At 39.0% G+C, this 12,785-nt stretch overlaps 1 protein-coding gene across 18 annotated transcripts in view; it reads left to right on the plus strand.

Moving 5' to 3' along the window:
• SEMA5A (semaphorin 5A) overlaps positions 1-12,785 on the plus strand; it is a 326,978-nt gene that overhangs the window by 241,967 nt on the left and 72,226 nt on the right. For all 18 annotated transcript variants that reach the window (XM_065667646.1, XM_065667638.1, XM_065667640.1 and 15 more), the window contains 2 exons: positions 1,656-1,799; positions 10,302-10,449. In XM_065667646.1, coding sequence (XP_065523718.1) covers positions 1,656-1,799; positions 10,302-10,449 — 292 coding nt within the window. The remainder of the gene's footprint in view (positions 1-1,655; positions 1,800-10,301; positions 10,450-12,785) is intronic.

Raw genomic sequence — 12,785 nt, forward strand, 5'->3', positions numbered from 1 at the left:
ATATAGAATATAATATTTTATCAGGAGAATGGTAGAAAAGATAAGCATGCTGTGAGATACTGAACAATCAAACAGCTATTGACAGTCAGGTTTAGAGGGAATTTGGAATATGATTTGGGCCTCAATTCGCATACTACTGTTGGCAGTATTACATACTATTTTAAAATCTTACTTCTATTAACACTGCTATATTAGTAATTGATTCTCAGAATTCATGGAGATCCAGATTCTTAGTTCATTTTACCTCTTGGGTCAGGCATTGTATTGGCAGATTATTTTTTTGTCTGGGTTACCAGTGGTAGCTGGTTATTTGTTTCAAAAGCTTTTCTTCTCTGTTATCAACCCTTATAATAATGAGGCATCAATATGAGTGAAATTTAAACTAGTAATATTTGTGGTAAATTACTTGAATAATAGTACAAATTTTATTACTGAATTTAATTAGTTTTCATTGTTAAAGAAAAAAAGTGATTTCAAAATCAAGCAGTGCACTATTTTAACTTTTGCTTTTATGATGAAACCTCAATACCTCAACCTTATAATTTAGTTTTATTTTTTCTTGATTTCCATTTGTCTTCCACCAATACAGAAATTGCAAGCTAGTGATGAAAGGTTTTGGGAACTGCTAAGTGCATAATTTTTGTGCTTAGGACAGGATATGAGATTTTTGGTCTAGTATATTTTCCCTAGCATATACTGCAGAGGGACAGGAGTGTCCTTTCCAAAAGTTCAGAAACACAAGGTACAGCATGTAAATTCTGTTACCTTTTTGTTGCATTACAAATAAGATATTGTCACCTTCTCAGAGTATCCTGTTGAAACTGTGAACTAATACATTTAACACTTACTTACAACTCTTTTATCTTTAGAATCATAGAATCATTTAAGTTAGAAAGATCATAGAGTCTGACAGTAAAGCTAACACTGCCAAGTCCACTACTAAACCATGTCCTAAGAGCCACTTCTACACGTCTTTTAAATACTTTTGAATACCTCTAGGGACAGTGACTCCACCACTTCCCTGGGCAGCCTGTTCCAGTGCTTGACAACCCTTTCAGTGAAGAAATTTTTCCTAATATCCAATTTAAACCTCCTCTGACACAACTTGAGGCCGTTTCCGCTTGTCCTGTCACTTGTAATTGGGGAGAAGAGATTGACCCCTACTTCACTACAACCTCCTTTCAGGTAGCTCTAACAGAGCAATAAGGTCTTCTCTCAGCCTCCTTTTCTCCAGGCTTTAATCATTTTCTTTTCAGAACAGGTAGCAAAATTTCACATTTTAATCTCTCTAAACAGAAGACCCATAAATAATAATTGGAACAATATGTAATTAAAATTTTTCTTCATAACTTTGATACAGGAGTTTACAGATGGAGTTTACCCAGAATAAAGTGACCAAAAGCAACTAAATAGCTTCATATCTTTGTACTTGTTGTGTAAATGGGTCATTTTAGCAGTTGCTGATTACAAAGCATGGAATATGGAAGGATCAGAGCACCTTTATTTTAGTCAAATATTCTTTAAGAAATGGAACACTATGCAGTATTAATTACTTCTACAGAAATATTAACGGCCAGATTCTGCTGTCAGTCACACCTAATCAGCCATTCGCTATGTATAACAGATGACAGAGCCTGAGCTTTTTATTCTACCAGAAATGGAGGCTGGACACCATGGACTTCTTGGTCACCTTGTAGTACCACATGTGGAATAGGCTTTCAAGTTCGTCAGCGTTCCTGCAGCAATCCAACCCCTCGGCATGGAGGACGTGTCTGTGTGGGACAGAATCGTGAGGAGAGGTGAGTTGTCTTTTTGTTACTGTCTGGTTTAATTTCTTCTCCTCAGCTGTATTCCACAGGACATTTTCTCCTTTACCTGCCACCTTCTCTCCCCTTTTGTTTCACATTCTCTTTAACTCCACTGCTACACAGTCACACCATTTCCATTAACAAGGCTGGAGGTGTGGAGCAGTTCTTTCATCTTTCACTTAGCTGCATCCCTCCTGAGCCAGCTGAGAGCTCCTGGCAGTGCCAGGGAATTGTGATGAAGCAATGTGCTGCTGTCCCTTGAGACCTTGAAAATTGATTCTCCTTGAAAATTGATTATATCATGTTTGAATTGTAACTCACCTAGCCTCAGGACCTGGAATTCGGAGAAAATATAGTAAGGTCACAGCACTATGTTACCAGTGCTGTGAGTTCATTTTTTTTCTGTCTTAAATGAATTAAGTGTCTATGTAACATGAAAGGAAGTTTCAAGGGCTTTGTTTTATATTCAATAAATATAATACACCTTGAACTCAAATATCTTTTAGCAAGGTTTCAGTTTGGTTTTTGTGTTGTTTTTTCTTAATTCTTCATATGTATAATAAACCCTCAGCAGATGAAGTCAGCTCAGATTTTGGTTTCACTATCTGCTGCTTTGGCACTAGGCTGAGTATTTTTGTCGCTAGCTCAGAATGTGAAGTTCAGGCCTCTGATTCCATTTTACATGCATCTTATGTCTGTAATTTGTAATTGTTAGGAATGTTAACAGGAATTGAATATCACTTTAAATCAAACTAGAATATATTCAGATAAACTGCAACTGTTAGATGCATTATATTCTTTTCTGAGGCATGCCAAAAAGCTAGATAGCAGAAGACTGCTGTTAGAATTTGGAGTACTGTTGTCATCTGTTCCAAGAGATGTACGTGAATACATTTTTCTCTCCACATGCACTTGCAGCTTACTTCAATATTTCTATATGGATGATTTAGTATTGTTTGTTGCTGTAGGATGAAAACAAGATTCAGTAACTTTTATTATGAGTTTCAGTGAGGGTTTTCATTAAGCATACACTCTGATAACAAGATTCTGTTGAAGGGAAGGTGCATCGCACATTTATGTATTAGCAGATCATCAGGAACCTGATCTTTCTAACTCTAAAGGTAAAGGATCAGTATCACAGAACAGGTGAACACTTCCTGCTGTTTCAGAACCGTAAATATTTATCATTTCATTGCAGAGGGGAGCATTTTGTTATTTTGTAAATTGCATTCTGAAAACAGGTTGCCCAACCAGAAAGCCATCACCATGACATTTAGATTGTATTTGCTGTTATGTAGCTCTGTCCAGCATGAATAACAGTTACTGATTTTCTTGAAGTGAGAGGTCAGTCCAGAGCAGGACACAATGAGGCTAAATATAGAAGAAACTAGTTTAGTTTTGATAGACTTCTTGGTTATAACCTACAAACCATAGACTATGAATGCTAGTAGTTCATGAATCATTGTTCATGTTAAGTTTAACATGGAATAAAATTCCAATAAGTGTTTTAAGAGAAATATGGAAAACCATGATGAATACTTCTATAATTATAGGATAAAATGTCCAGTATTAAGACAATGATAAATGATACTTAATCCAAGTTGAAATAAGAACACCCTAGAAGGATTGATTTTTGGTGTGTAACGGCTCTGAAGGAATAACAGGCTTATGTTCCTTTGCTTTTGTAGCCTGCAGGTTACTTTCCCTCTTCGTCCACTTCAGCAGCAATCTGGGATGTATGTGCCTGTGAGTTTATGGCAGGATGCCTTTTTCTCTCGTAGTTCCTCTGTCACTGTTTCCTATCTCCTTGAAACACCCTTCATTCACCCACACAAGCCCTTCACCTTCCTCTCACTCACTAGCTTGCTCACAGGTGACCTTCCTACCTCTACCGTGATTTTGTTTGCTATCCATGATGTGTGCTGGTACTTTTATAATTTGTAAGCTTGTGTCCAGAAGGTGTGGTATGTGGAATTTTGTCATATAATTTGTAAAGCAGCTAGAGGAATGAGGCATCAGTTATTTGCCAGGATTTTTGTCAGTCTCAAGCCAAATACTTGGATGAATCTCTTCAGAGCTGTAAAAAGCAGAGTGTCCTGGGAAAGTCGCCAGCCAGGGCCCATCCCAACATCCCCAGCAGGGGAGCAGGGCTAGCATGGAGATTTTGGCCAGATCCAAGAAACAATATAAGTCATAGACGATACCATGGCTGTGAGGCAGGTCTGAGGTCCAGCTGGGAAGCCAAGCCACAGGCCAGGGTTAGGGTCAGGTTCAGCCGTCATTGGCAGGTCTGTAGCACCAGGGCCAAGGCCAGAAGTCAGTCTACACACTGAAGTCTAGATCAAGGGGTTCCATGGTGGGACAGAGACAAGGTCCAGCACTTCTCCAACAACATGGTTCAGGCAGAGGTTGACAGTCCCTGGCAGAGATTATATATAGCTCCTGGGACCGTGCAGTGTGGGTAGAGGTCCCAGGTGAGGCTGTTTGGGGACATTAGGGTGTTGATGGTGTCCTCAGGGCTCTAACGGCTTGTAGAAAGTTTTGAGCTGTGAGTGCAATGGAGTAGCAGTATTTGCAGTAATTCTAATTCACTGCTTTGCTTTTGTACCACTGGAGCTGCATCTGCACCAAATGGAAACCGTCCCTTTGAGAACTGAGCCCCACTACATTTAGGCAGGCTGAGCAAGTATTCCATATGCATTAACTCCTAAGAAACACTCAATTTTGCATCCGGAGTACCAATAAGCAGCTTCTCAGGTTTTCTCGTTTAAATTAATCAATGCTTATAAATAGCCCCAAATTTTACTTCCTTAATGGCCCAGCTCATAGGTAAAATGGATGTATGTGTAGTCTTTGTAAAAACTAGAATTAGTTGGTTTACACATTGTGTGCATTTGTCTTTATAAAAATGCATATTCATGTCACCTTCACATGTTCAGAGAGCATAAATACAGGATACAGTTTCTGCAGCCAACATTGTGTCAAACTTTGAAACAGCTTTCCAAAAAGCAGTGATTTCAGTAAAAGTCCAGAGCATAACTCCATAGAAAGCAAACTTGGAAAAAGCAGCATATAGCTGATGTAAATTCACCTGCAGATGTGAATGCATATTTGTTTATACATGAAGAGCTGAATGTTTGTCTAGGTTATGTTTGGTTTACCCCATGAAAGCCATGATCCTAGCATGGGTACTATGTCAGGCAGCTCTGTGCTTGCTGGTCAGTCCCCTGAAATCAATGGCAATATTTACCAATTTAAAGTGTTGCAGATAAGTTAAGCTGCTGCTAAAGGGGGGTGAGGGGTAGGAGAGGGGAAGAAACACTTGAGAGGTAGCAGTAAAGACTCATATTACAAAGTAAATTCACTTTGTAGAAACAGGTCAAAAGTGCGGCTGATGTGTGTTTAGACAATATAGACAGTGAGTAAAAATAGTATTTTAACAAAATTTGCTGATCAGATAACATTATTTTTTAGTTAAAACTCCAGGTGGAAGATATCCTGATTGATTCCTTAGGGGCTTAAAATTTGTGTCTTTTTCTGTTCTAGAAATACTCAGCAAAGGTGCTGGAAAACTCCTTAGGTTTTACTTTATAGAGTCTGTAGTATCCTTGAGTGACAATACTTGTTCTCTCCTTTCCGTGGAAATTGCTGTGGATGTGGGCTTATGAAGTCCACTGGTCTCCCTCATACTAGTGCAGAAATAAGGGACTTTAGAATGAGAATTTCTTGGTTTTAGTGAATGTAGTTATCTTTTATTACATAGGCAAAAAAAAAAAAAAAAACCAAAGAAAACAAGCATGGCAAATCAGAAGTGGAAAAATAAATTGGCTGCAGATGAAGAGTAAATATTTGAATGCCCTAGAAATTTTGGGGGTTTATAAGAAGATTGGAAGCAGTAAATAGTGTCACCTTTTCTTAGTACACAGTCCTCAGCAGATATTCAGAGCTTTTGGGCTTCTTTCCATGAGAAGAAGGAACTGATGAAAGTTAAGTGCTGTTCATTGTAGCACTTCCTGTTTCCGAGCAGTGCTAACAAGCCCTGTCCACATTAGCAGAGCAGATCAAATATCATGAGTCTTTGGGCTTGCCTGTGCTCCCATGGCTGTCTTATCTGCTGGGAAGTGTGTACTCCCATCCTTTTTGCTTTCTTTACTCCCTCCTCTTCTTCCACAGAAGCCCCTAAGAGAGCATGCCCTGGCCCCCGCAACCGTCCACAATTTCCTGGGTAGGGATTCCTGTCAATTCAGCAGTCTGAATCCAGGAAAGCATCTGTGTGCATCATGTGTCTGCCTTCAATTAAAGGAATCCAGCATTCCCATCAACCTTGGTATAGTGTGAGCTTCCCAGTAAGTCACCAGCTGGTAGTCACCTACCACATAACAATATATTGCATAGGAATGGTCAGACAGTGATGAAAGTTAGTTAGTTTTTCTTAAATACATGCTAGTATAATATAATTCAAACTTAAGAACTATATGTTTGATTTAAATGGCATCTCCCTGGAGATGTTACACATTTGTAACTGTCATGCAATTAGCCTGTGGTATTCAGTGCCACATGGCAACACTGACATAAATTGATGTGTTACTAAAAGTTGAGATCTTCGTAGGAACAAGAATTAGTAATTCCAGTTGTGCTGGAATTGCCTGGAGTGAAAATGAAAACATTAGCATAGGAACTAGTGGTTGTGGACAAACTGGACTTCGCCCAGTATGACAATTCTTTTATCAGGGTATTTGAACTTGGATTCACTGCAAGGGAAAATGGGAAGGGTCACTGTACAAACCCCACATTTCTTGAGACTGTTCTCCCTTCTGACCTCAGTGCAGTTAGATTAGGGGAGAGGGCAGTGATTTCACAGATTCATGTTTCTTGCATTGCATGTTTTGTTGGATTACTGTAAAATGTTGGCCCTGTGGGTCCTGAGAACAAAATTAAGAGGGGAAGAAAGAGCAAAAGGGAAAAATGGTTGCTGAATGACTTGAAATGCAGCCAAGAGGAGATATAATGAAACTTGGCTCAGAGCCCCTTGCTGTAGCACAGTTCTCAAAGATCAATTGCAGGGATGTCTCTAGCTGTGAAAACATACCTGGTGTTTTCAGAGGCTGGTTGGCTGAACTGAAAATAAGATTCTACTTGTATGCTGTGTTGGTTTTTTCTTTTCCTTTTTCTGGAAAAAAAAAAAAAAAAACCACCATCAAAAAACGACAAAAAGAATAAAAGGAAAACTTGACACTCACTTCTGTTATTGACTTAAAAAAACCTAAATTGAAGTTAAGAAGCTTGCGTTAGACATTTGAGGGCTTTTTTCAGTTTCATCTTGTAGTTTCAACTGCATCTTTAAATAGTCTTGGTTAACAGAACTGCCAAACTTTGAAGTGCTTACTGTGTCAGGTTTCTTTTCTGTCTTCCATTTAAGTATGAAAGAGCAGGTGATAGGGGACATTGACACTAAAAGTGGCACTGTATAGTGTTATGGGTGTCATTTAAGTGAGATTTGTCACACCTAACTTCACATATTTACAAATGTGAGTGCTTATGTATGTGTCTGGTGGCTTGACTACAGAAGCTGTGTGGGAGACAGCCACCTAAGCTCCCACTACAGCCAATGGAAATCTAGTCAACACAGGCTGTGGAGAACAGAGTGATTTGTCTCCTACTACCGTATATTCCTAAATTTGGTCAAATTAATCATTGTAGTCTCCATAGCTTGTATTGACAAAATTTCCAATGGCTGTAATGGGAGCTTAGATGTCTGTCTCCCACACAGCTTCTGTCATCAGTGGAGAAAAGTCAGTATATCGAGGGCTGTATTTGTATGACCTACATTAGACATTTGCTTTAGGGTGACATAAATCATGTTTTTAAAGGGTTGTTTATTTGCTTTAACTGTTACTCAAGTTTAGACGGCTTTATTCATTTCTAAACAGTTACACTGTACGTGCCTGTATGTTAAGGTGTGATGAGCCCCACCCTTAATTTTACTTTTTGCATGGCTGAATATTAGTAATTCTCAACTTCATGGCAGACTTGCTTTATCCTATGTGCATGTCCCAAATTAAGTTAGCATATCCCCACTAAGACCTAATGAAATTATGCAAAATATGTACTCATTTCACTAAATAAATGGTGATGTTACATCTATCTTTCATTTGGTGCTCATTCTCAAAAAATGATCACAGAGACAAACTATCATAAACATTCACATAAATGGCTGCATGTGACAAAGAATGTGTGCAGCTGTTGGAGTTTTGGGGGAAGAATATCCAGGCGCAGAACATTCCTATGCATCTCTAGTGTTGGCATATGTGAACTGTGAATTGCAAACATTGAACATGCAGAAAGAAAAAAACATAGCTTATGTATAAGCTTAACATAAAAAACTTTTATCCAGATCGTGCACTGAAGAATTCTGGGATAGCAGATTCATAAGTGTTGAGGATTTGGGGGGTTTTCTCATTTGACTGGCAAACAGAAGACTAGGTACCAGAATAACAGAACGGTTGAGGCTGGAAGGGACCACCATAGGTCATCTAGTCCAACCTTTCTGCTCAGGCAGGGTCACCTAGAGCACGTTGCTCAGGACTGCATCCAGACAGCTCATTGAGTATCTGCAGGGAAGGAAACTCAACAACCTCTCTAGGCAACCTATTCCAAAGCTCACTCACCCTCGCAATTAAGTTCTTTCTCATGTTCAGGTAGAGCTTCCTGTGTTTTAGTTCATGCCCATTGCCTCTCATCGTATCACCTGGCACCACCAAGAAGAGTCTGGCCCTATCCTCTTGGCACCCTCCTTTCGCGTACCTAAACACGTTGATCAGATCTTTTTTAGGGTGAACAGGCCTGGCTCCCTCAGCTTTTCCTTGTATGGGAGATGCTCCAGACCCTTAATCATTCTAGTAGCCCTTCTCTGGACTTGCTCCAGGAGCTCCGTGTCTCTCTTGTATTGGGGAGCCAGGCCCATAGAAGCTGTTACAGAAGTTTCCTCAACTATACAGAAACACAAACCCAAATGTCACTCCTTTATTTAACCCACTCCCAAGCTTTTAAATTTTTATGGCATTTGCTCAGACCTAGGGACATATTATAAATCATAGGTTCTGGCAGATGTGTTAAACCTACTTTTGCATATAACACAGACAAGCAACTTTCTTTTCCCCCATGTAATTCTGATTGTGCACATTCCTTGGTAATTAAGAATTAGAGCTGGATGATCTTGGGTCTTTCTGAAAAACAAAAACAAAACTGAACAAAACCCCAACCAATCAATCAAAAAAAAAAAAAAAAAAAAAAAAAAAGAGTGTCTGTTCTTGCTGAAAATGACAGCAGTTTATCATTTCTCTTTTTGTAAAGAAAGAATTTTTGAAGTATTTGAGTCACTCAGGAGAGTGCAAAGTGATGAAGACTTGTTAGAAGGACAAGAAGACAGGGAATTTGGATGGCTGGTGTAAAAAATGAGGAAACATAGTAACAGTTTGATTTGTGAGTTCAAGAAAGTCAGTGTTCAGAACAAAAGCCACCCAGCCACATCCATAAAATATTAGAGCACTCCTTCAGGGTAATCTGTTTTCCGAATATCTCTCATGGCTTTGCTTTATCTGAGATAACAGCTTGGCCTCTTCAAGAGCCCCAGTCACATTTTTTGGTGGCCCAGACCCTTCACATATGTATAGAGCATCCTTACTAAGCAGCACATGCAATGGCTAGAGTTACTGGATGGCACACTCAAAAACTCAGGATTCTTAGTTTTTTACAAAAAATTAAAAAACTCACTGGAAAGATGGGACCCTCTCACATGTCTGAATGTCTTGTTACAATAATGGCACCTCATTGTAAAACATTCCTGCTTGCCTCAAGAACCTAGTAGACTTCTGAGTCAGTTTGCAGCACTGGGAAATCCTGTAAAGATTTTAATAGCTAAAAACACCCCTTTGAAGATAAAGTAATAACATTATGAAAACAGTACGATTCCTTATACCTAGACTCAATGTTTTAGCTTTGATTTTACCCATAAAAGTGGAGACACTGTGGAAAGCAAAAAGCTCCTCTGAAGGGGAGAGCAATGGGTCCTAATCAGTGCTTAGCTGGAACTGATAAAAGATTTCTGCATAAATGGTCGCCTTTTGTTTGGAAGACTCACTTCTGCTCCAGATGTATAACCACAACTGTTTTTAATAAAGCAGTTGTCAACCTTGCTTACATGCTCACAGTGCAATAGCATGTTTGTATTGCATGGATCGTATAAAGGCACTGAATAAAGCAAACAAATGCTTCACCCACGCAATTACAGCCTAGAAAAAATCTCAACTGTTCAAACACTCTGTGCAGTGTGACAACTGTTAGTTCAGTGCTTTATGAATAGAGAGGGGCCCTTTGTATAAAATATTTTCCTGTACAAACATTTATCTGAATAATGCAAAGAGGGACTTTTGGGGGAGGTCTTGTCTTGGTACTAAATAGATTTTTTGCCTCCTTTTTCACCTCTTCTTGCAGGTACTGCAATGAGCATTTGTTGTGCCCCCCTCATGTGTTTTGGACAGGCTGGGGTCCGTGGGAGCGCTGCACAGCTCAGTGCGGCGGAGGGATTCAGGCACGGCGTAGGACATGTGAAAATGGTCCTGACTGCCCTGGCTGCAGTGTGGTAAGTGACTCTCATCTTTCCCTTCAGCAGTTATCTGTAGCCATATGCCATGGATGTTTCTGTGTCTATAAGGCAGCTGTGTAGGTCTATATGCTCTACCCCTAACATGAGTCACCAGAGTGCGTTTGTCTCTGTATTGCTTGTGTGTGCTGAAATTCACACAGTTCATCAGTAAGAAATATATATAATTCAGCTTTTTCACCGTACCATCTAGAATATGAGCTTCCTGAGGCAAGGCTGGTACAGATGTGGATGTGTCCTTGATAGGTTTATGGTGTTTTTTATTTTCATCGCATAGGAACTCTTGTTATGAGACCAGGACTCCAGTGTATCAGATCCTGTGCAGCACAGAAAAAAGAGAAGTTTGAAATCTAAATATATAAGTAGCTAATAATTGAATACAGGGAATCACCATGAAGTGATGAAGTAAGCTTGAAGAGTGGTATTCATCTCTAGCACAGCAGCAGCCTAGCAGCTGTCAGGCTTTGAAGCTATAGTGGGATAACTTTGAATAAATAGAAATGCTTTATGGATACCCAGATTATGAAGAGAAACATATGGGAAAGCGTATGAGGCCTTTTTCTTATATCTGAACAAATCTAAGTGGTAGGTTTCACATGGTGGGAACATCAAAAAGGGACATTGCTTTCTTGAAGGTGAGTGAGATGATGCATGGTAGCTAGTATATAGGTGAAGGACAGAAACATTGCAGAGATATGTAGAGAGCAGCGTGACACATTCACTGCAGTGTGCTGGGAAGATAACCTCAGTATAAATATTCCTGAATGGATAACACTGTCAAAAACAGCGCGAAGAATATTATTGCAGGGCAATGAGAAACTGCACCAAACCATTAGCATGTGTAGGTGGATACCAGAAGATGAACCTTGGGGTGCTGTTTCTTGGTAATTTGAATTCTAGTGGTAGATTGTCACTGAGAGAGGGTATTGTGGGTGAAAATTTGAAATGGCCAAAACTGCAGAGGACAGATTCTGCTGGTGAATGACAGATGGTGGTGTTAACCTCCCCAGTGACCAAGAATGAACACAGTTCAAAGGGAAAAAGGAGAGTTTGCGTTCAGCCATGTTGCGCTTAATGGCCAGGCCTAACATTGTACACCAAGAAACATGTACTCCATTTTGTTTAGAATATTAAAGAGGTAGAAGAAAAAGACGTGTTTTTTTCACGTATTAAATCCATTTTTATATGCCTTCATTTCAGAGAGTAAGGTTAATTATGAGGTTTGTCATCATCTGTGGTCTATTTGTTAGACTGGCAGTAATTCAATACTAAAGTATAATTTATTAGCTTTTTCTATTTGTAAGGGTTTGGGCAGGATTTTTTCCCAGTATTTGTTCTCTTTTTAACATTTATCCTGGTAGTAGAGTTGCATTTTCATTAGATTGAAAATGTCCAACAGGTTTGTTCTTGTCTCAGCTGAACTTTAAGAATGAACCTAATAACTTAAAATTATAGCAAGTTTTCCAAAATATTTGTCTCCCCCTGATGGTACACAAAGATAGCAGACATACAGTCTAGGTCCATTCCTGACTAGCACAGAAGAGAGCACAATCTAAAGATTTTCTGTCCCAGTCATCCCTATTTATCCCATACTAATGTCTGTTAAAGAAAGACATATTTGATTTGCCCATAATCTTCCCATGTCCTGAAATGAAAAATATCTAGCTCTAATTTTCTCGGGAAGCTCCATGAGGAAGAAAAACTTTAAATTTCTTCATTATAACTGATTTGAGATTAATGTTACTGGGTTTTGTCATTTACTACAAGTCTTAGCCCATTGTGTCTGTGGTGTCACAGAACAGTTACCAGTTCAGCTGTAGAAATTTTTGTTCGTTTGTTTGCATTTATTAATTAGAAAATGATTGCATTGAAGGTTTCAAACCAAAAAAAAGCCCCTTTAATTTTGGAGTACGTAGTTGACTTGATAACGTCAATTAGCGTATACAGAAACCAACCTAAGGTTTGCTATAAACTCGGGTGTTCTTGCAAGACAAAGGACTCTGATGTAGTCTGTGTTCTGTTTAAGTTTCAGTGACTTGAAACCTGGAAGTTACCTGCCTTGAGTCAAGAGTTTTACAGCCATAGTAGGACCTTGTCAATAACTGTACCTAGAGAAGAAAGTACTTTAGTTCTTCTAAGAGTTTGTTTCATTAATGTAGGAAAGAGCAATGTGAAATATTTTTATGCATTCTTCTAATTGTTGAATGGATGAAATTTATATTAATAAAATTCTAATAAATGAGGAGCAGGAACAGAAAAACTTGTTTATTGGTCAGAGGTGGTTCTTCAAATTTTTGGCTTTATTGCTGTAGATA

This window comes from Lathamus discolor, chromosome 2 (genome assembly GCF_037157495.1).
Source record: "Lathamus discolor isolate bLatDis1 chromosome 2, bLatDis1.hap1, whole genome shotgun sequence".
Taxonomy (NCBI): Eukaryota; Metazoa; Chordata; class Aves; order Psittaciformes; family Psittacidae; genus Lathamus; species Lathamus discolor.